Genomic DNA, 24,984 nt, shown 5'->3' on the forward strand with positions numbered 1-24,984 from the left:
TATTAAGTGTTTGCAGGGAAGTGCTCTCTCTCTCTTCCTCTCTCTCTCTTTCATTTTCTCTCTCACTCTCTGCCTCTTTTCCTCTTTCTCTCCCCTCAAATAAGTATCCAGGAAATTAGAAAATATCAAGATAAATAATACCAAGAAGAGAAAAGCTGTATCAAATCAAATTTCTCCTCTTAAGTTGAACTCCTTTGAGAGAGAAGCCTGATGAATAAATTCTGTGTAACTGTACATTTTTAAATACTTGCGAAGCTTTCTTTTTGGATGAGGAGCACACTCATCAGTGCTCATGGCTTTAATCCTGGCTTTGTGCTTGGGTTGACTCTTGGCAGAACCATATAAGTTTCTGGGGATTGAACCTGATCAGCAATCACCCTGCCCACTATATTATCTCTCCAGTCCAGCTTTATTTTTCTTTCTTTATTCATTTGAATACACATACCTGGTATCTCATGATCAGATTTAATGATCACATCCTTACAAAATATTATGGGGTAAGCATGTCATGACATGTTATCACTCAGCGATAGCTAAAAAAAAAAAAAAATGGGCATAGAATCCAGGATTCTTATCTCCAAGTCTAGATCACATTCTTCACATTAGTAACTTTCAGTTTAATAAAGTGGTTACAAAGCAAAGAATGTAATTGTCACACAGTGGGGCTTAATCAGGAAGATACCAAACAGCGGGGCTTAGTCAGGAAGTTTCTTAATTAGAAAGATACCAAAATCCAGACCAAAGTCACCTCCCCTCTAGGTATGTGTGGCCCTGTTTATCTCCTATGCAATTTCTTTTGGGAAATACAGTACCAGAGTAAGCAGAATTACTTGAAAAGAATAACACAACCAAATACAACTGTGGCATTTTCAACCGATTTCAGTCATTAAGCTCTATATGCTGATGAAATATATATACTGGTGAAATTTAGTGTTCAAATCAAAGAAAACCATTCCTTAAATCTGTATTGAGTAAAACTAAGAACTCTGGTAGCTTCCCACTTGGCTGTCTTGATACATTTGCCACCATCCACTGTTTCGTGGTCTCCCTGAAGACGGACAGGAACCAGTTACCCTAGCTCCCCTCATCTCCACCATGGAGGGGCACAGTGATCAGAGGCATTCACAGGAGACAGAGGCATGAGGAGGGGAATGTTGCTGCCTCCCTCTGTTCTGGGACTTGGCTTTGCACTGACGGAGCTCCTTTTCCCCAGAGCCACAGCTATAGCCCACCCCTCCCTCTTAGCTTTAGGAGCAGTTCACTTCCATACGAGGAAAGTGGCTATCACATCCTGAGAATTGTGACAGGAAGGAAATGTAACAACCAATTTCCTGGTGATAACTAAGAGACAAGGATGGCTCTCACTTGGACATGCCCCAGGGACATCTAATCATTATATCATGGGAAGAGTAGGATGTAAAGGCAACCAGCTAAGGAGTCTGAACTGCTATGAGATGGTCTTAAAATATGTGAAACTGGGCCAGGGATGTGGCCCAATGGTACTGGCCTTGAATGTATGAGGCCCTGAGTTTAAACCCTGGCATCATGCACAAAATAAATAAATAAATAAAATAAAATTTTAAAATGTGAAACATAAGATATGTAATCAATAGATTTAAAAGTATATAATGTTCCTAAAACATAAATGATTATAAGATTGGCCAATGTTTACCTCCTGGATTTTTCAAAGAAATAAATTTTAACATTTGGGTTGGAGTGAGAGTTGAATATGTGTTTTGCAAATAAGAGTCCTGTGTTTGATCCTCTGCACTGCCCCTGAATATACATCAGAAAAATACTGGGAGTAGTCCCTAAGCACTGCTGGGTGTGGCTTCCAAATTTATAAATTAACCCTAACATCTGTAAAGTGTTTTTCTGAAAGAGATGCTTTACCTTAAAAAAAAAAAAAAAAAAAAGAGGTTTGGTGACCAGAGATATAGTACAGCTGGTAAGCTTTGCCTTACATGCAGTCGACCCGGGTTTGATTCCCAGAACCACATAGGATTCGCCCCTGAGTTCTGCCAGGAGTAATCCAGAGAACCAGGAGAAAGCTTTAGATACAGTCAGGTGTGGTTCATAAACCAGAAAGGAAAAAAATGTTTTGTAGGGTGCCTGGGTAAAGTACCAACCATGAGGTCCATGAGTTCAAACCCCAGCACCGCATATGAGCTCTGTTGTTTGGGATCCCCAGAGCCCTAGAAAAGGTGTTCAACTAAAATGAGCACAAGCACAGAAATTAAAGTCTGCAATGCCTGGTGAGCACTATACTGAGTATGTAAACACTACTACAGAGTGTAAGTACTGCCCGTGGTCATCACAACAGCTAGTGGATAAGAAGGGGGAGGAGAATAAAAATGACATTCTATTGTATGGCTGTGGAATCATGAGACACCAGAACAGCAAGCTCCTTCCCCTGTTTTTGCCTAGAGGAAGCTGGCAGAGGCACTTGGGCTATTGCAAATACAATGGACTATTGCTGTTTGTTCTTATTTGCTTAGAGGCATTCTGATTTCTTCATGGTCCACACATAAAATGAAGTAAAAGAAAAATAAAGAGCAATGGAATGGGTGGGGAAACGAGGTATAGCAGCTAACATGAAGATTAATTAGTGCACACAAGCAAATCAGATAATTCACCAATTGTCTGAGCCTCATGAACACTTAAATTCTAATCTACAAGATAAGGTTCAGAGTTAAAAGATGTGACCTAGATGAATTTGCTGATTTAGTTGTCTCTCCCGCCTAAATAGGCTAAATTTATTGCTTATAGGTATTTAAACTGACGAAAGAAAGGAGGAGACCTGGTAAGGCACCTGCCTTACATGCAGCTGACCTATCACTAGGGTTCAGTACCTATCACTACATGATCCTCTGAGCACTCATAGGAGTGATCCCTGAGCACAGAGTAAATAGTAAGCCTGAACATCTCTGGCTGTGCCCCGCCCTTAGAAAAAGAAAGGAGTTATCACTGTTCATTAGTGAGCTTTGAATAGAAAACAATGCACTAAGTCCTTATCCTATTCACTGTAGCAAATGAAAAATGAAGATAAGATCATTTTGATTTTGAGTTCACGGTCACAGTTTACACAAATACCCAAATAATATAATAATGAGAAAATAGGAAGAAGTCCATTAAAGTATGAGAGAAGTTTAAAGGAGGAAGAGATTGGGTTCAGTCGGCATCGACAGGCAGGAAATAGTAAAAGTCTCATTAAAGAAGCCGAAAGTAAGCCGAAAGTAGACCATAGACCAAACATGAAGGCCACTCAATACCTCTACTGCAAACTACAACACCCAAAAGGAGAGAGAACAAAAGGGAATGAATGCCCTGCCACCGAGGCATGGTGGGGTGGTGGGGGGTGGGGTGGGGTGATGGGAGAGATATTGGGAACATTGCTGGAGGAGAATGGGCACTGGTGGAGGAATGGGTAAACGATCACTGTATGACTGAAAAGCAAACACGAAAATTCGTAAGTTTGTGACTGTACCTCACGGTGATTCACTAATAAAAAATTTTTAATTAAAAAAATAAAGATAGGTACAAAGGGAAAAAAAATCTTATTAAAATAGGCAGGCTCTGAGGCGGGAGAGGTTGCAGGTGCAGGCAGAGACAGATGTGAAGTGCTAGAGGTCAGCAGAAGTTACCAGAGTGTCTGGGCTGTGAAGCGCTGCAGGCCGAAGCCTGTTTGAATCCCACCTTCCTCACTTGCCTATGGAGCCGTGGACTCGGTTATTTAAAAACTGCAAGATTCAGCCTCCCCTTTCTTAAAATGGAGCTGGCAATTGCTTTCTCTGGGGATTATTGGGAGTATGAAAAAAGACAACACTTGCTAATGAGTTAATGCTTGACACACAGTGCACCACGAATGAGATTACTCCACAATGAAGGTTCAATTTCTCTTCTGCCACTAGGTATAATTTTGCAGGCAGAGAGATAAGGGACCCTAGTAATGTAAGTTGGGAAAATACTATCTGGAACCTAAACCAGCCCAAAGCCATGAAGGCTTTGGATACCCAGGATTCACCAGAGGAGCCCAGCAATCCTTTCAGATGCTGGGAGGAGAGGCTCCACTGCTGGAACAAAACAAAGAGTTTATAAAGAATGTCAAAGACCATCAACAGTTCCAAGCTCTCCCCCTTGGCAACATCCTAGCAACAGACCTTGGGGGGCAGTTTGGAGAAACTGTATGTAAACTAACTTGGCTGAGGAAAAGTTCATTTTTCCACAACTGCCCCTGAGATGTCTACTCATTTTAAGTGCATTTCTGTTCTGGGGAAGTACCCACATCTCTGCCTGTGATATGAACTTTCTTCCTTGAGTGCATTTTACTACTTGTGGAAAAGTGGCCCAAATCACTGCCTGTGATGTGGACTATCTTGAGAATTCACTGCAGATCTATTTGGGATATGTACATTTTTCCACTCCGAAGGAGCCCACAGTCTCTCTTGAGCATATATCCCATGCTGTTCCCCAATCCTCATTTCCCAAATAATTATATCTTAATTTGCTATTAGTCTCCCCACTGAAATTCTTTTCTATGAGAAAGGTGAAGGCCCTGTAAGTCTGGGTAAGATTTAGGACTGAATTTCCTTTCTCACAGAGAGCAATTGATTGCTCCAGCCTGAATTCCACAGCTCCCTGGAAAACAGGGTGGCAGGATTATTTCTCACAAAAGGCAGAACAAGTGGAATCCAGGTGCAGTTGACAGTCACCTCACTGGGTTGGTGAGACATGAGGACTGTACCTGGTAGGTGCTCAGGGTAGCCACTCATCAGTCCTAAATTTCCCCTGGCATTTTCCGAGGTGACTGGAGTAGAGAGAGATGAAAACGGTACATACACTTGTCAAAGCTGCTGCCTTCTCCTCCCTGGTTCACATAAGCCACCCCGGAACCCTACTTCTTCTGGTGGGTGTCACCTCTCCCACCCATTTCATAGGTTCTCCACTAGTTAATTCAAGTAAAAGAGATTTCTTGTACTAAATTTGCAACAACCAAGAGCTACGTTGTTATGATAGCATTATGATATGATATTAAGGTGTGAAACCAAGGACTGGAGCAATAGCACAGTGGGTAGGGTGTTTGCCTTGCACACGTTCGATCCGGGTTCAATTCCTCCGACCCTCTCTGAGAGCAAGCTACCAAGAGTATCCCGCCCACATGGAAGAGCCTGGCAAGCTGCCCATGGCATATTCAATATGTCAAAAACAATAACAACAAGTCTCACGATGGAGACATTACTGGTGCCCGCTCGAGCAAATCAATGAACAATGGGACGACCTTGCTACAGTGTGAAACCAATGTTCAGCTGTTGAAACAAATAAGGAAAAGTTTGGTATTACAAAAAAAAAAATACACATTTTTACTGCCAGGAAATCTTAACTATTTTAATCCTAAAGCTAGCCAAATAAATAAATTTAGCCTGAATGGCTATAAACATAGGAATCCAAAGTTTTTACCAAAATATCATAACCTTAACCCACAATTTTATGACCTAACTACTTCTTTTAAAATCCAAATGCCACTTTGCAAAAGAAGTGTCACTTAAAAAGTGACTAAACTAGCAAGCCTCAAGGATCTTGTTGAGTTAGCTATAAAATAACTCAAAGCTATTTTAAAGGAAAATTTCATCTGACTCTTCAACACTATATTAAACATGAAGCATAACTTCCAAATTATGCCAGTTGGATAAATAAATAGGTGACCCAAATCTCAGAAATCAAAATAAATTGATCAAATTAGTATACATTTAGTTTATGGGTTGGGAAAAAATTAAGTTAACCTTAACTTACCTCCACATGGTTTCATAGGAACTGTGTATTTCTGTAATCTATCATCATATACAAAGCAGCAAATGCAATTTGTCACTATGTTTATCATGATCGGGTCAGAAAGAGGAGTGAAACAGCAAATGTTTTCTGCTTCCAACTCAAAAATCAATTCTGGTTCTCACCTAGTGAACAAGTTCGTGGTTTGGAGGAATGTTGAACACTACATGCATGGCTGAAACCAGTTGTTGTAAAACTCCTTCAATATTACCAGTACTGAAGTGGAATCAGCACCTGTCATTCTCAGCAAATCTCAGACATTCACGGTGTAAGGCCATTTCTAACAACACTGGCGAATTAGGAACTAAAATATCATCATCATCATCATCAGCAGCAGCAGCAGCATCATCATCAGCATCATCATCCCGTTGATTGTCAAATTTCTCGAGCGATCTCAGTAATGAGTAGAGATGTTGCTGAAATTGCTCGAGAAAATATGTTCATCACAGAATTTTTGTTTGCTTGTTTTGGGGCCACCCCTGGAAATACTCAGGGCTTACATCTGGCTCTGTGCTCAGGAATTACTCCTGACAGGGTTAAGAAGACCATGTAGGATGCCAGGGATTGAACTCAGGTAGGCCAGGTACAAGGCAAATGTCCTACCCACTATACTATCTCTCCAGTCCACTGAAACTTTTTTGACTAATAAAAATAATACCTCTGAAGCCAAAATACTTTTAAATACATTATTTTACTGGTTGATTATTCAAAAATCAAGTCAATAGAAATTCAACGAAAATGAAATGTTGCATGTCATTATTTATATTATTATATTTTATTATTTAAATAAGCATAGAATAAAGATAAGCTATTAGAATAGTACATTGCATTCCTCAATATAACTTTTGATTTTTCTTCTGTAGTCCTGTTTCCTTTTGTTTGGGGTCACAGCCGCCGTGCTCAGGAGGACCATGCAGTGCTCCCCGGGCATAGAGCTCCCTGCATGCAAAATGTGTGCACTCCAATACACTGAGCTATCCTCCGTTTCCTAAAGGCAACTTTGTATATAATTCTTCCTTTCTTATTCTATCTCCTCCCTTCAAAGGTGAGCAAACAGTTCTCCCTTATTATATCCTGAGAAAGCAAAGCAAGATCTAAATGCGCCAAGATGAAGAAAGAGTAGTCCTGGCAGGAAGGATGGAAGGCACAGAAATAGAAAATCACTATCCAGGCACCGAAAACGCCATGTAATTTAATTAGGATGGAGCGGAGGCCGTGCAAAAGGAAGCTCTAGATAGATACTAGGCTGGGGGCAAATGAACTTCTTCACTGTAATCAGATTTTTTAAAATTTCCACCAATTCCCTTGCTCCATACTCCCTCAATAAGCACGAGCATACAAGTTTGATTTCTATGGGGTTAAGAAGGTGAAAACCAGACTGGCCTGGGGGTTATTATTTGAAGGATGTGATAATCCCTCTATAGAGAAGCTACTTCATTTTATTATTTGGGCTTTGATGGGACCAAGATAGAGCCTTATAAATAGTTCCGGTCTAATAAGGATTCCTGGTTAGACAATACTGGTCAATACGAGATACTGGTTACAGGGGATCCCTCCAGGCTATCCATCATCTTCCTATTCACTACCAGTCTAAAAACACATCCCGTGACAATTTTGTGCCATTTTCTGTGTATGCATTACCCAATTATGTATGTTTAGTGAATATTCCTCAACTACCGCATATGATACTTTTTCCCTTTACAAATAAGTGTCATGTTTCCTAAATATATATTTATTATATAAGTTATACGTATACACACATATACATACATATAATATATATATATATATACTATTTACACCACCCTATCGCAAACCAAACTCTCACTTCTTTTATTTGAAATTTGTTCTACAGTCTCTGATAGTTAGATATGCTTTCCAACTTAAGTTGTTTTCTTGCCAGTAAAAGCCATCTCTTCTGTTCTTGCAATTTTGTTGTTGTTCCTGCAATTTTGGATAGTATGATACCATCTAAGATTTCATTTTGACTCAGACTCAACACAAGCTTCACAGGCCTCTAACCAGTGCAGTTGCATAGGGCCCCTTGCTTAAGGTTTTTTGTTATTTAAAAAAAATGTTTTTGAATTTGTGCCTCATAAATAAAGTCCAAAACTGGAGGAGGAACCCAGAACTTGGAGACTACGTTCAGAGCATTCCCCTCCTACTGCCTACCCAAGACAGGTTCTGGGCTACTCATCTCTGCTTCCCAATGTCCTGGGCCCTATCAGCCTCCCCCATTCTCACTCCTGTCCTGAGGTGGGAATCACAAGCAGCGACTGTCAATGGTGGGAGAAGCTGCCCTCTGCCATCTGCCAATGTTCTCAGCTCCCATCTAGGAGCAAGTATGCATCGAGGCAGGGGCAAGCTCCATGTCTGTACAGTGGGTGGCACTGGGGGAAGATAATCCAGAAAAGGCCTCTCCCCTACCCTCCATCCACAATACACGTACACTAAATCATCACTTCCCACTTCCCGTGGAGTGCTCCTAGAAAACTATGACTTCTAAGTGAAATAACAGGGAAACCGGTTCTCCCAGAAATCACTGTATTACTGCCATCCCATTGTTCATCAATTTACTCATCAATTTACTTAGTAGGCACCAGTAACGTCTCCATTCGTCCCAGCCCTGAGATTTTAGCAGCCTCTCCTTACTCGTCTTTCCCAACGATTGGAGGCTTCTTTCATGGTCAGGGGAATTAGACCTGTTATTGTTACTGTTTTGGGGATATTGAATATGCCACAGGGAGTTTGCCAGGCTCTGCCGTCTCCCAGAAATAATAGACATAAACTAGAGGTAAGTTGTTTGGTACATTTCTAGCTCAAACACTTCTAGGATAAAGCCCTAATTCATACTTACTCATTTCTAATCTCTTTATTCCAGTTCTGTGTTGTGCATGGGCAAGGCCTACTTGGGGCCTCCCATAACTTAGACCCAAAGCATTCAGACCAGGATCACTGAAACCTCAGTTAGAGCTTATTGTGCATCTTCGGGATTTGGGAGGAATCTAGAGAGGTCTAGCTGTCATGAGAAGACATGTGATCACCTCATAGATTGCCCTGACTGCAACTCGAGTCGTGTTTTCATGAACCTTATAATGAAAGCACAAAAACACAGGCTGTCCTGAGAATTTCCTGTGTGGAGGTTGCAGTCCGTCGGGGTGGGGGTCAAGGGGTATCACACATCTGCTGTGAGAGGCAGAACCTTGAGAAGAACCTTCGACATCAGGCAGGCTCTTGATGGGTTCCCACACCCATCTCTTCACCAGTATACATTTCCCACCACCAGTGTCACCCATTTCCGTCTTACCAACAACGCCACCTCCCCTCAACCTGCCCTCTGCAGGCCTGCCTCTATATGTCAGATACACTCTCTCTGTGTGTCTCTCTCTTCTCTGTCTCTGTCTCTCTGTCTCTGTCTCTCTCTGTCTCTCTGTCTCTGTCTCTGTCTCTGTCTGTCTGTCTGTCTCTCTCTCTCTCTCTCTCTCTCTCTCTCTCTCTCTCTCTCTCTCTCTCTCTGTCTCCCTCCTCCCCATCCCTTCGGGCATTAATTCCCAAGGAAAGTAGAAAGTAGGGCCAGGAAAACTGATCCATGGTTGGAAGCTTGCAACAAGTGGGGAGTGGAAGGGCAATTAGAACAGAGAAGTGACCACTATGACATGATATTTGGAAATGATCACTCGACAAGAACTGAGGATTGAAAGGAGGTAAGGGGATATACATGATAATCTTCCAGTTCCTGTATTGCAAACCAGAATGTCAACTTTGACTTTTGATCTATTTAGCTTCTTGTCCTGTTGTTTTGGGTGGGGGGTTGTTTTGTTTTGGTTTTGTTTTGGGGTCACATCTGGCAATGTTCAGGAGTTACTCCTGGCTCTGTACTCAGGAATTACTCCTTTCTGTGCTCAGAGTACTATATGGGATGCCAGGAATTGAATCCAGTGCAAGGCAAATGCCCCACCCATGTACTATTTTCCTCCAGCCCCTTCTCTTCCTGTTCTTGATGATGTTGTTATGTGTCTCCATATTCTGGAAGGTAACAATGAGTCATCCTTGACTCCCATTTCTCTTCACCCAATGCACACCCTTCGGTCTTCTCCCACCTACTATTGCTTCCCATTCCCACTTCAGTGCAGCTGTTCACCAAGGTACCACCAGACTATCAGCACCGACAAACGATTCTTTTCATAGCTTCAAGTCCTCTTGTGCCACTGCCACCCAAGTCACCCAAAATATTCTTCTGATTTGTGTAAATGCTTAAGAACTACTGTCAGTGAAGTTTAAATCCCTTAGCCCAGAACTTAGCGTCTTTTCTTCTCCTGTCCTTGAATTACTTCTGTATATCTGTATGTGTATATCTGTAATATATATCTGTAATATATGTATGTGTATATAATGTATATACACATTACTTCTGTATATCTATATTCTTGTCCAAATTAAATGACTCCCTATCCCTTATACAGAGTTTGTGCTTGCTCACAATCATCTCCAATGGTGAAGTCTAGAGTATTTTCCCACTTAAATGGCACCTCTTAACAAAAGGGAATGCCCTGCCACAGAGGCAGGATGGAGTAGTGGGGGTTGGGATGGGGGTGGTGGGAGGGATACTGGGATCATTGGTGGAAGAGAACGGGCACTGGTGGAGGGATGTAAACTAAATACAAACATGAAAAGTTCATAAGTTTGTAACTGTACCCCACAGTGATTCACTAATTAAAAAAATTTTTAAGAATAAATAAAAAATAAATGGCACCTCTTCCATGAAGACTTCCATCATGAACCAATTAATACTGTTACTCTATTCTCTTTGAGATTAATATCATTTTATTGAAGTAATTTATTAAGAACAGCTTGACACTACTTGTATAGCACATCATTTTGCTGTAAACACTTGGGGTGACAAGAAGCATATTCCCCTTACCTAAGTACACTTAAGATGACCCCTGCGTGAGTCTTAGGTAAGACGAGCACACAATGTGTTTATTGGAAGTGATGAAAAAATGAATCTGTTGGGTAAACAGATGTGTTTCCTGAAAGGCTGGCACACCTGTAACCCTTCTGCGTCATGCCCTGGTCTCCTCTCAGTTCATCAAACAAAACATCCTGCCTGCTTTTCAGATCCAAAACCCATCAAACACCTGTATCATCATTATCAACACCAACAAAAATATCACATCACACTTTTTATTAATGTTTAAAGTGCTATATTCTGACTGCCTAAAATAATCTCAAAGAGAACACCTGTTACTTGAGTGCTCTTACTTTCAACCTCTTGAGGGCAATTTTTTCATTACTGTATTAAAGTGCGCCATTTAATAACTTATAGCTGCCAGGGGAAAAGGTTATTACAATCACTATGATCTATATTAGGTATGTAAAAGAGTGGATCTTTTCCACTTCCAATTTTTTCTGGTTCTCCTAATTTCAAATCGGCTTTTTTAGGACAAACTAAAGAAAATGATAAAATTAATGAAATAAGTTGAAGTGACTTTTTTTATTTTATTTTTTTTGGGGGGGTCACACCCGGCGATGCACAGGGGTTACTCCTGGCTCATGCACTCAGGAATTACTCCCGGCAGTGCTGGGGAGATCATATGGGATGCCGGGGATCGAACCCAGGTCAGCAGCATGCAAGGCAAATGCCCTACTCGCTGTGCTATCACTCCGGCCCCAGAAGTGACTTTTTTTGCTACCAAAAATTTTATCCAACTTTATTATTTCATTTAAATCCCTCTATTTTTCCAGAATGCCATACTTATTATCATTTCATAAGTATCTTCAACGTCTTTTTCTCACCCGTATTTGGAAGCTCCAAGAGGATAATCAACCTAATTGCCAAGTGATTAAATTTTCAAGTTTCATGTCATAAAAATTTTATCTCTTGAAAAAAGAGTGAGTACACTGGTTGAATCAAAGCAAAAAGCCACTTAAAGAATCAAGAAGATGGGTTGAAGAGATAGTACAGTGGGGAAAGCATTTGCCTTCCATGGGCCTGACCAGGGTTCAATCCCTAACACCACATATGGTCCCTCAAATCCTATCAGGAGTTCTCCCTGTGCATAGAGTCAGTAGTAAGTCCTGAGAACTGTTGGTATAGCCCAAATATTAAAAAAAAAAAAATTCAAAGTGAAATTCTGATTGAAATTATAACAACACGATAAAAGAACACGCATTTAGAAAGTTGTCTGTTTCAGGGGTAAGGCAAGAGTATAGCAGGTAAGGCATTTACCTTGCACACAGCCAACCTGGATTTGCTTCCTGGCGCCACATATGGTCGTTGTTCCCTGAGCCCCACCAAAAGAGATCCCTGAAGGCAGAGCCAGAAGTAAGCCCTAAGCATTGCTGGGTGTGGCCAGAAAAGAAAAAAAACCTGTTTTCATTTTTAAAAATCTGTTACAGCAAGAAATGGAGGGATTAATGTTATGGATGGACAGGGAGTACAGGGGCTAAGGTACATGCCTTGACTGAGACCAGCCCTGATTCAATCTCAGTGCTAAATGGGCCCCCAAGGATCCCTTGTGTGCAGGCCTGGGGTCCTAGGTACTGCTGGCTGGGTGCAGTGAGCCATGGGTCTGGCTAATAACAACCACCTGGAGGATTCCATAGGCCTTTTGAGCACTGCTTGAGGAACTCCCCCCAAAAAATAAAAGGGGAAAAAAGTGAAACAATGAAAAAACATATTTAAAAGTCTATTTTAAACGTCTATAAAACGTTTATATTTCATGGCTTTCTCAGAAGAACAAAGTCATAACTTTTTGTCATTCTTGTTGATTTGTTGTTGTTTTGAGACATGCATGCCTGGCAAAATATGCGGCATTTATATAAATATATGACAGAGAAGGAAAAATTAATTCTGAGTTAGGTAAAAAGAAAGTCAGACTAATATCCTCATTTCTTGAGTAATTAAAATCAATGTGTCAGGTACTATACTGTTTAGGTACTTTAATACATAACAGTAATCTTTGCCACATAGATGTTGCTATTCCCATTTTGCAGGTAAGAAAATTAAGATTCTGAGATTAAGAAACTCACCTAAATTCACACAAACTGTGATTATGATTAAAATATTAATGAAAAAACCAAAAGGAAACTAATTGAAGAAGAATAGCATAAATAATATGAAGAGCAAACACTACATTGAAAATAGAGAAATATAGAGGCCAGAGCGATAGATCTATAGCGGGTCCTTAAGGAACTTGCCTTACACACAGCTTTCCTGGGTTCAATCCCCGGCATCCCATATGGTTTCCTGAGCACCACCAGGAGTAATTCCTGAGTACAGATCCAAGAATAATCCCTGAACATCACTGAATGTGCACTCCCCTCTGCCGAAAAAAAAAAACAACATACCTTCAAGTACCCCCCAAATACAGAACTATACCCTAGAAGCCAATGGAAAAGAGAAAGGAAACTTTCTTACCAGATAGAAATAAAACCAGGAATATACCAATATCTTCAACCCTCAACCTGTATAATAATCATCCCCTCCCTGCCTTCGTACAGTCCTCTAAACAAACCTACCTTCGTACAGTCCTCTAAACAAACCTATCTTTTACTTTTTTCTTTTTCTCTTCTTTTCTTTCCTCCCCCCCCCTTTTTTCAATGTAACATTGGTTTACAAGACCAAAATGTTTTAGGGAATAAAAAATTTCACACCTTTCCAAAATGTTACCATACCACCGACTCAGATTTTATGACTATCATTTTTACCCTGAAATAATAAAGGGGAAATACTCCTTTTCCAATGCCACTAATTAATAAGAACTTTGTTTATCACTCTGGCTTCAGAGAAAGAGTAGGACCCAGAAGAAACATATTACTGAAACTTTGATTTTATATACTTATGATAACACCTGACACAATTCTAGGCAGAAGGTAGGCAAGTTAACAGCTGAAGAAGTTGGGAATTATACTCTTGAAGACAAGACAGCAAGTGAATATTACAAAACAAAAGTTAGGAGCTGAGGGAGAAAAGTAAGAAATAAAATGATGCTCATTGGATCTAAAAAGGTAGGGTAGGTGTTAAGGCGCTTGCCTTGGATGTGACTCAGTTTGATCACTGGTACCTCATATGGTATTTGGAGCACCACCAGGAGTGGTACCTGAGCATAGAGCTAGGAATTAGTCCTGAGCAGCAATTGTTGTGATCTAAAAACAAACAAACAAATAAATAAATAAATAAATAAAAATATAAATAAATAAAAGAGGAGGAAAAACTATAGTAGTGGATTCTACTCCAGTAAACTATAGTCAACTGGAGAAGAATAAGCAAAAAGAAAACCATACAAAATAAAAACTGCATTTTAGACTATGGCAAGTATCATACAACTTTTTTATCCCAAGTACACACACACACACACACACACACACACAAAAGATGTAGAAATAATGGGGGAGGGGTCATGGTTATATGACAATTTTACTGAATATTCAGTCTAGGAGTTATTAAATGCTTCTATTTCTTCCCATAGTTCTTTACAATTTTAGAGAAAAATTAATGTATTAAAGGTCATTCACTGCTTGCTAACCTAAACCTAGCAAAGTCTTTAAGAGAGATATATTGAATAATGCATATAATCAATAAGAAAAACTTTTTTTTTTTTTTGCTTTTTAAGTCACACCTGGCTCTGCACAGGGGTTACCCCTGGCTCTGCACTCAGGAATCACTCCTGGCGGTACTCAGGGGACCATATGGGATGCTGGGAATCGAACCCGGGTTGGCCGCGTGCAAGGCAAACGCCCTACCCACTGTGCTATCACTCCAGCCCCCAATAAGAAAAACTTAATGAGAGTGATAATTTGTTAGGCAGATTAAAATACTGACAAAAATATTGACAAAAATCATAAGACTTTATTGTAGTAAAATCCTGTAAATTTTCTATGTAAAATTATCAACTCTCAAGTGAAACAGAGAGGGCTTTTCCTTTGGTGACTTTCCCACCCCTTCTACTATCGTGATCAACAACAAACCAAAGTCTGGGAAAATCTGCAGCTCTATTAGACAGCTAGGAGAATTGGTCATTAAATGATTACTAAAGGTTCATAAGAAAGGATTAGAACATTCCGTTTTTATGAACCCTGAAGAAGTTTCATAAGAAAATAAAAGTGACATTCAGTTTCATCACTTTTGGTAACTAGACATTAAAGAAATTAGAAGTGATCAGAACAAATCCAGTATCTAATATCAAGTTCAACCAGTGTGCTAATCAAAGGCTTGAAAATACCAGATGATAGAATATTAGAGCTCCTTTTCAATTTAAAACTAATATATTTGCCTTGTTGGTTGCCTTTGGGGTGAGAAAATTATCACTTATTTCATAAACTAAAAGCCTACTCGTTCCTCCTATTAAAAGTTGATTCAGACAATGCCATGTTATGGCCTAAAGACAAATAATCCCTTCGACAGTTCACAGCAGATGATAAACAAACAATAAATAGAGTTAAAATAGATTTTTAAAAGGCCCACATGGGTCAGATGCCCCTTTTTTTCCCCTGAAGAATTCTTTCTTCCCTGCCTTGCCATTCATAAAGATCTCAGATGTATGAATTGAATTCCCTATCCAGTTTTCAATGATAATGAAATGCATCCCTGTCCCCAAGAGACACCAGAGACACCAACACCCCCATTTTCTTCAGACTATGGAATTCTGGAGGGAACACTCCAAAGCACCTTACAAATGCATTCTAAACCCACCCGCTGATATTCTTTGTCACTGACATATTCTGACAGAGAAACACATGGTATTATTATTGGGTGCAAACAATGACCCCATTCAGTCCCTGTACATTAAGAGAAGACCAGTACATCCACGTGGGTAGAATAAACAGTCTAACTTGCCTAGACTCAGAGGGGATTTCCCTAGCAGGAGTCCGACTGCAAAGCATCTAAATTAACAGTCTGGATGCCAAAGTGCACCAACAACCTGGGGCCCCAGGCCAACGAGGGGGTTCTGCAAGGGAACAATGCAAAGTCCTACCTGATAGGCATCAGGAATGTTGACCGTTTCTCCATGCTCCCCAACATAGCCAATGATGCCTTTGCCCCAGGGAACTTGCACCTCGTTTGAGTTCTCTGTGCTGCTGCAGGGCAGCAGAGGGGTCCCTGCATGCACATCGAAGAATTTGGAGACCAAGCTCTTCTTGCCAGCAGCGGCACCCTCCACTAGGAAGAGAGAGCAGCGGTCAGCGTCTACCATGAGGCAGACAAAGATGAGGATCTTGTAGCTCAGGCTGGTCAGGTCAAGGTCATTGGAGATATCTTTGACCAGTTCCAGAAAGAACTGACGCTCGTTATGCTTTTTCAGGTGGCATTTGTAGTCCATGGCTGTAGGGGGATACTGGGGCAGGTTGACTCTCGATTCCAGCAGGGCACTGAGAATGTGGGCCGTGGTGGGGGGCAAGGAGCTGGCCTTCCGCAGGAGCGCTCGGCGCCGGACGCTGCTGAGCGGCTCCTGGGCCCTCGAGGTTACCTGTTCATCGTAGGTCCTGTTGGCGTGGATGGCCTTGGAGCGCGCAAAACTTTTCCTGAGCTCTTTCTGAGATGCTCTCCTCTGCATGTTCCCGCTATCCCGGTTGCCACCAGCCCAGCTGGTACTCGTGGGGACCCCACCGCAGTCCCGGCCACCGGGGACAGACTGGCTATTGGCAGAACTATGGGGTCCAGTACCAGCACCCTGGACCAAGCTGTTAGTGGCAGCCAGTGGGGGCCCGAGGTCTCCAGCGCCCTGGTTTGGGCCGTGCCTCTGCAGCCACTTCTCCATCATCTCCTGCTTTCCTTTCCGCAGCAAGTAATCTTCCAGTAAATCGGGGTGCCTATCCAGGAAAGTTTCCACCTCCCCGAAGTCCAGGCGGGAGGCAGTCATGGTCCCAGAAACCGCTTTCTTGCCTGGCTGACACTTGCTTGGACCGCACGCGAAGCTGCCCCGGCCCCTCTAGCTGCTCCCGCACATGCCTCTGCCAGCCCGGGTTCCCAACTCCGTGCTGCTTGGAGCAAGGAGCGCTTCCCGCGAGCAGATGGCCCAGGCTTCGGGCTCAGACTGTGGCCGGCACTGGCCGCACTGTCCCGTCTGGCTACTTCTGCTCCGGGACAGGTGCCCCCTACCGAGCGCCCGCGGCTCAGGCTCTGGGAAAGGCGGCGACCGCTGCTCTGGCTCGGGCTCTGCGGCGGCTGCCGCTGTCAGCGACGCCTGGACCACGGTGAAGAGAGGCAGGGCAGGACACGCCCCTGCGGGAGGACCGGCCCGAGGGGGCGGGAGGAGGGACCAGCCCCAGTCCCCCGCCCAGGAAACCGGGCGCTTCCTGCAAGTCTCCCAGACCGCCCGCAATCTCAGAGCCTAGAAATTAGCCTGACTCCAAACTGCGTGGGAGAGATAGAGCGCGCGCGCGAGAGAAGCGCACCTTGTTTGTTCTCCTCCTTCCTTCCTTCCTTAGCTCCCAAACCCTCTCAATTCCCTTGCCCCTTAATTGGCGTTTCAAGAAAGCCCCTGTGGGAGTTCAAGTGCCAAGTGTGATGTTTTCCAGGGATCAGACCCAGCAGCAGAGTCCTGCAAAGTGGATGCTCGGAGACAGGCAGGGGTGATTCTTCTTGAGATGTGACTGGGTTGCTGGCTCCTCGGATTGCTGGGACTGCCAGCTCGCACTCCCCGTTTCCTTGTGGGCAATCTGTAAACAGTAATATGAAACATGCTAATTTAAGGCAATTAGCAAATGAGTTACACCCCCCCCCCCCCCCACACACACACACACATCGAATCTGAGGCAATGCATGACTCGAATCTCGTGCACAGATGCGGGTAGAGGAAGGTAACAGCAGCTTGCACTGAACCTTATCCAGCAGGGACTTAATGCAAAGTGGACTTGATTGAGGGCTTTCTCCAAGGCAGTCCTGCAAATGAGAGCTGGTTTCTTTTGATGAGTCTCTCTCTCTCTCTCTCTCTCTCTCTCTCTCTCTCTCTCTCTCTCTCTCTCTCTCTCTCTCTCTCTCTCTCTCTCTCTCTCTCTCTCTCTCTCTCTCTCTCTCTCTCTCTCTCTCTGTATATGTGTGTGTGTGTGTGTGTGTGTGTGTGTGTCTCGGCCACCAGTGGTACCTTTTCTCTCAGTATACCGGGCTTCTTACGGGTAAGGATTTCTCTGTGGAAGGCTTTTCTTTCTCCTGCAAACAATCTGGTTTCTTTTGATGATGAGTCTCTCTCTCTCTCTCTCTCTCTCTCTCTCTCTCTCTCTCTCTCTCTCTGCGCCACCAGTGGTACCTTTTCTCTCAGTATACCAGGCTTCTTGTGGGTAAGGATTTTCTCTGTGGAAGGCTTTTCTTTCTCCTGTCCTAATGATGCTCTAAATCTGGATAGTCTGTGAGTTAAGCCGAAAATAACATCAGGCTTCCCTTGGGCCTTTTTCAAACCTAGTACTTAAGTTCAGGTGATTTGCCCAGAAAGAGAAACAGGCTGACAACACTTTCCTAAAGTCCCAGGGTATCCTCTTTTGTGTGCAACAAAATCAGATGGAGAAGCATCCAGTTCCCTGGGACATTTGTCACCTTAAACAAAATAAATCAGAAATTTGAGAAGATCTCTTATAGAAAGTCCATGAGGAGCAAACAGAGAAGAGTTATGCAAAGAGTTCGTTCGCCTTTTGATAGGACTTCCCTTGGCAGGCAGACACATGTCCCCAAAAAGGCAAGTAAAACTCCTGGAAGATATCCTCTGAGCTAAGCAGATAAGATATACTGAACACAGGTATATGAAAAAAATAATGTTCTCTATCACTTATCATCAGGGAAATGCAAATCAAAACAATAGTGAGACATCATCTCATAGCAGTGAGACTGGCACACAACACAAAGAACAAAAACTACCAGTTTAGTGTGGATGTGGAGAAAAGTGGTCTTCATTTGCTGCTGGTCAGAATGTGACTGTCCCAACCATTTTGGAAAACAATATGAACACTTCTCAAAAAAACTAGTAACTGAGCTCCCATATCACCCACCAATTCCACTTCCAGGAATCTACCCACAATGATTCCAAAACTCAATTTAGAGAAAAGACATCTGCACTTCTATGTTTATTGCAGCACTATTCACAGTAACCAATGTCTAGAAACAAAACAAGCGTCTAATAACAGACAACTGGATTTTAAAAACTATGGTATGTATACGCAATAAAATACTACCCGGCTTTAAGAAAAGATGAAATCATGCTATTTGCTGCTACACGGATAGATCTGGAGAGTACCATGCTGAGTGCAGTTAGCCAGGAGAGGGACAGACACAGTATGATCTTTCTCATATGTAAAATATAAACATAGTAGCGAATAATACACGTCCAAAGGAAACAGGCACTTAAAACTGTTCTTTAATAGGAAGCTTGGGGGATAGATGATAGAGGGGTCAAATGGTGGAGGCACGGAAACACTCTGGTGTGTGTGTGTGGGGGGGGCATGGTGTTGGAATATTTTATGCAGGAAACCTCTACCACTAACAGTATTGTAAACCACCATGCACTATAGCACTGTAGCACTGTTGTTCCATTGTTCATCAATTTGCTCAAGCAGGCAGGAGTAACGTCTCCATTGTGAGACTTCTTGTTACTGTTTTTAGCATATAGAATACACCACGGGTAGCTTGCCAGGCTCTGCCATAAACCACCATGACTAAAATTAAATTAAAGATGTAAAACTTTTTAAAGCTGTATTGAGCAGTTGTTGTGTGTTGATCACTTTAAGTTAACATATTAATTTAGTCCTCAGAAGAAATTATGAGGGGGGGATATCTATTATTCCAATTTAAAATGTAGAAATTCTGAGCTGTTGAACAAATTACTCAAGGCACATACACATTGCCTCAGCTGGATATCAACGCTTTTTATTTATTTATTTTTTACTCCAGAGTGAAGCACCACCTGAGGGTAAAGAGAGACATTTCTTTGAAAGATCCAAACTTCCAAGCATAGTCAGCCTGATTTAGGGCACGGCCTTGGCACACACTTGGACTGCAATATGGTGCCAACAAAATGAAAGCAAAGACTGCCTTCATGGAGATAAGGTTATGATGGGAAGACAGCCAAAACGCAGTTGAGAAAAGGATTACACATAATTAGAGGGCGTCTGTGGTGAGTGCTAGAAAACAAAATAAAACTTTGTAAAGAATTAGATAAAGGGGGCTGGAGCAATAGCACAGCAGGTAGGGCATTTACCTTGCACACGGCCAACCCAGGTTCAATTTCCAGCATCCCATATGGTCCTCCAGCACCACCAGGAATAATTCCTGAGTGCAGAGCCAGGAGTAACCCCTGTGCATCACTGGGTGTGACCCAAAAAGAAAAAAAATTAGATAAAGGGTGAGGTGGTCGAAAAACCTGTCGAGTGTAAACACCTGAGCAGAAATCAAGAAATGAGAGAATGAGCTGTGTTGCAATCTGGGGGAAATTGTGTACCAAGAAAAAGTGAGTTTTGAGGTCATGAGTAGCAAAGTGTTTGTAGTCATTAAGAAACAGCAGGAGGCAGAGCAGCCCAGGAACTTTGCACCAAGCATAGAATATTGGTAATTTGGAACTGCTGGTCGCTATAAGGTGAATGGTCATGAACTAAAGAAAAAATGTGTGGCACAGTGTTTGAAATGTAAGAAGTGTTCAATAAATGCTACCTGTTGCATTGCTTTTATAGTGTCATTATTATTCTCCTAAAAAGACAGTGTGTAGAAACTTCACTGTGTGTGACCACAGCTCTAGTGACTTGTGTAATCTCTCAGTAAATCACTCACTCAGATCAGAGTAACAGGCTAACGCTGGCTGACCGTGACTCAGAGAGTTTCTGTTACCATCTCCTTTCACTCTCTGCTCAGTAACATCATGTATCTTGCAATCAGCCATCATGGAAGTATTTGTACCATGGAAGTCAGCAGATGCTATATAAGCCAGAAAGCTTTTGCCTAGATCACTTAGATGTCAAACATTTGCTGGTATTCAGTGAGAACAATCTAATTATTCATCCACCAATAAATGGATAAAATGGTATATTCCACAGAGCAAAATATTATTTTGTTACAATAAAAAATAATACAAAAAAATGTATGTATTAACAGCTGCTACAACTTGGAAAACATGATGCCAGGGAAGAAACCCACTCACAAGGTGAAAAAAAAAACAGTGTGTAATTTCATTTATATGAAATGTCCAGAGAGGCAAACCCAGATAGGCAGAAAGCAGATTAGTGGTTGCTAGGAGACAATGAGGGGAGGGGAGAAGGAAAAATGGAGAAAGGGAGATGATTCCGGATGGATCCAGAGTTGTTTATTATTATTATTTTTGCTTTAGATAATGAAAATGTTCTAAAATTTGAGTGCAGTGATGATTACATAGTTCTGTTAATAAGCTAAAATCCATTAATCGCATACTTTTTAAATGGGTTAATTGCATGGTAAGTATATATCAATAAAAGTACAAGAAACATTTGCCACTAATGATGACCACTAATAGCATTGTAAGCCACAGTCTCAATTAAAATTATTATATAAATAATTTAAACTACACCACATATACACAAAAAAATACTACATACATTCAACAAAAGATAAAATACTACAGTTTGTTGCAATCTGGATGAAATTGGAAGATAACATTTATGGTAAAAGAAGAAGAAAGGAAACATATGCCAGCACACAACCAATCAGGATTCAGCAGTATTGTGCAAAGAGGCAATAAAAGCATTGAGAAATCCTCAAGGATTAGAATGAAATAGACTGAGCTTCCTGAAAATGATGATTTGATAAATAAACTCTACTTTAACTCCATCTTCCTTGTATTTATTATATAAACAGTTGCTAAGCATTTATTGTATTTCCAGTCCTGGAAAAGACCTGAAAGCAGAACAAAGACAAACCTCTGATTTTTTTTTGGGGGGGGGGGGTTGGTCTCACCCTGCAATGCACAGGGGTTACTCCTGGTTCTGCACTCAGGAATTACTTCTGGTGGTGCTTGGGGGACCACATGGGATGCTGGGAATCTAACCCCGGTCGGCCATGTGCAAGGCAAACGCACTACCCACTGTGCTATTGCTCCAGTTCCAAACCTCTGATTTTTTAATAAGGATTTTTTCTGTCTATTGAACCAATAAAAATGGGAGCAGTTGCCTTACCACCTTGAACACACCCTTATCTCATCTGGTTTAGAGAAGAATACCCAGAAAGGTTGGACACTGAGCAATTCTAGCTTAGTTTCAAATTAGCTGTAGCCTTGTTTCCTCCCTCATTCATGAGCTATGAAAGGAGTCAATGGTTGAAGAAGCAAGTGCAGAGCACAGACAGTACAGATAGTATGCATAGCTCAGTCCAGAGGGTTGTGCTAGAGCACTGTACAAGAATGTGTGTATAGATGTGTCCCTGATTGCCATCTCCTCTTCATTCTCATGGAATGGTACACGTTATTAGTCATGGTCCCAACAGGAAACTGCACACTCAAAGTAACTATAAGGCAATTAACTTAGAAAGGGACAAATTCCAAAGGCAGAGTGAAAGTAAACTACTGCGATAATGAAAGAGCATGGGGTTAGCCACATCACCAGTCACTGTCTATAGACATGATGGAAGAAGGTGGGGGAAGGTCCTCAGCACCCTAAGGAGAGAGGCATGTGTCGTATAATAACTTGAGAGAAGCAATGGTGGCCTGTTCAAAGGAACTCAAGGTTCAGACTGATCTCAAAGGAAGACTCTCAGGAATGGTAGGAGGGAGACTGACCTCATGCAGCTTGCAATCATAAATTCACTCTTTTCTCCTTCCTATCATGACCAGAGACAATTAGAAGCTAGCTGGAACTGAATCTTATTGATAGAATACATACGTGTAACCTTCTCTGACCAGAGAGTAAGGGGGACAAAAATAGATCTGTATAAAATCTAGAAGAGCAAATAAAAATGTAGGTGGCACAATATGAACATTGTAATTGGTCCCTGTAGAAAAGAATTGATTCTTTAGCATCAAAAAAAAATTCTGATTCTCTCCTCTTTTGCATTTTTCAGTATTTGTAGTCACCAGAAAACTCTCCAGGGCTCTACCTGCCCCTAAAAAACACCAGTGGCCGCTAACTTCCAGAACCTAATGAGAAGTGCAGGTACGAGAGTTCAGTGACCAAAAACTCCAGGCCTCAAGGGATAGGGGATGGGCCAGTCCTTCTCATCCCTCGTCCCCATGGGACCCTGGAGGTCATGCCCACAAACTGCCTTAGGCTGCTACTTAAACTCTTAAGGGCCATGATCCAGAGACACACAAAGGGATCTCTGAACTGAACAGCTTCCTGCAGGGATTTCTCCAGACCCTAATTATCTGGAATATTCAGAGTTCCAGGAGCACACAGCCACTCTTGCGGCAGCATGACATCTTATGCTATTCATAACAAGCAATACAAAAGAGAGTATGGAGAAGATTGTCTGCCATAGAGGCAGGGGTCAGGTGGGATGGGAGGGATACTGTGGTTCTTGTGGTAGAAGATGTGCACTGGAGGAGGGTTAGGTAATCCATCATTGTATGACTAAAACTCAAACAGGAAAGCTTTGTAACTGTATCTCATGGTGATTTTTTTAAAAAATAATTTAAAAATATTAAAATACAATTTAAAAAGTAACCCTCCAGGGCACTAGCCCTGAAGCAGTGCTAATTTCCTCTCCAACTACCACCATTTATTTCCCCTACACACATCCTTACTCTATCCATCTATTAAATTATAAATTCAGACCAAGTCATCTCTCTTTAGAGAAGACAACAAACTTTTCTTTTAATGGTTTTCAAAAATAAAGTCTTCCATTTTGATTCAAGTAAAATAGCCATTGTTTATAATTGTTATTGCCAATTAACATTTATTGAGTACTCCTAATGTGCAAAGAACTGGATTAATTATAACTTTCCTTATTCCAAGGTGGTGACTTATTAAATTTTAGTGTAAGATAAAACCTTTGAGGTTTGTTTAATAATTCACCTTAAATTTGTACATGTAGAGAAGCTGGAACTATAATATAGTGGGTAAGTCACTTGCCTTGCACACACCAACCTAGGTTCCAACTCTAGAACTCCATATAGTCCCCTGAACCCAGCCAGGAGTAATTCGTAAGCTCAGAGCTAAGGGTAGGCTCCAAAACAACAAGTAAAGTTTGTACATGGAGAAATTGAGATCTTGAGATAAATTCTTCCCAAACTGCCAATCAAGTCTATTTCTATCTGTTGCTGGTTCCTTCCTATCCTCACTGATATCCTACAACCTGATACCAACCTCCTAAAGCCCAAGGACATTGTCTGATAAGCTTGTTTACTAGTCATTCCATCTCCTAAATCATTTTGTGGCCAGTAGGAATCATCAGATACGTAGAAAGAATTTTCAAAATAAAAAATTTACTTCAAAAGTACTTAGATTGCCATAGTTTTCTTTTAGGAAATAGAGAACCACGGGTCAAATGAAAGATAAGTTATTTCAGTGCCATAAAGATAAAAAGTCTCTGAATCATAAGTTCCACATAGATGTTGCCCTTTCTAAGAATTGTCAAGACATAAAATAAATTACCCTTGTACCCTTCTGGATTCCTCAGAGACTGTATCACTGTATCACTGTCGTCCCATTGTTCATTGATTTGCTTGAGCAGACTCTGGTAATGTCTCCATTCGTCCCTGTCGAGTGCTAGTGTAGCCCGATGGCATATTGGGGGCTCTTTCAGGGTCAGGGGAATGAGGACCGTCCTTGTTTCTGCATATACAATACGCCATGGGTAGCTTGCCAGGCTCTGCCTCATGGGCAGGATACTCTCAATAGCTTGCCGGGCTCTCCCAGAGGGACGGAGACTTTTGGGGTGGCCTCTAATTGCCTTTACAGGTGTTCCTAATCTACCTAATGTAAGTTTTTGGTTGACTGGCATGTTGTAACGATCGGCACACTGACAAACACACACCTGCCTACTTCAGAGACTAGAAGAAATAATTAAACAAAAATGAGACCTGTTGATAAGAGAAAAAGTAAGGAGAAATTTCTTAAGAACATGTATGCCTCCTATACATATGGAAGAGAAGTGCTCTCTGCCTCTCCAAAATAGAATAACTCACTAAGAGGTTTTAGAAACATCTTTAAATAACTTAGATAAAAAGCAGAGGATGTTGCAAAGGAGAAAGGGAGGGTTAGGAAAAAATGTCA

The 24,984-nt window shown here is 41.7% G+C and overlaps 1 protein-coding gene across 1 annotated transcript in view; it reads right to left on the bottom strand.

Moving 5' to 3' along the window:
• The window catches only part of PDE11A (phosphodiesterase 11A), a 447,606-nt gene extending 430,625 nt beyond the window's left edge, over window positions 1-16,981 (bottom strand). The window contains exon 1 of the mRNA XM_004601369.2: window positions 15,804-16,981. Within this exon, the coding sequence (XP_004601426.1) occupies window positions 15,804-16,688 (885 nt within the window). The 5' untranslated portion in view covers window positions 16,689-16,981. The remainder of the gene's footprint in view (window positions 1-15,803) is intronic.
• Window positions 16,982-24,984: the final 8,003 nt, after the last annotated feature.

The sequence above is a fragment of the Sorex araneus genome, chromosome X (assembly GCF_027595985.1).
Source record: "Sorex araneus isolate mSorAra2 chromosome X, mSorAra2.pri, whole genome shotgun sequence".
NCBI lineage: Eukaryota > Metazoa > Chordata > Mammalia > Eulipotyphla > Soricidae > Sorex > Sorex araneus.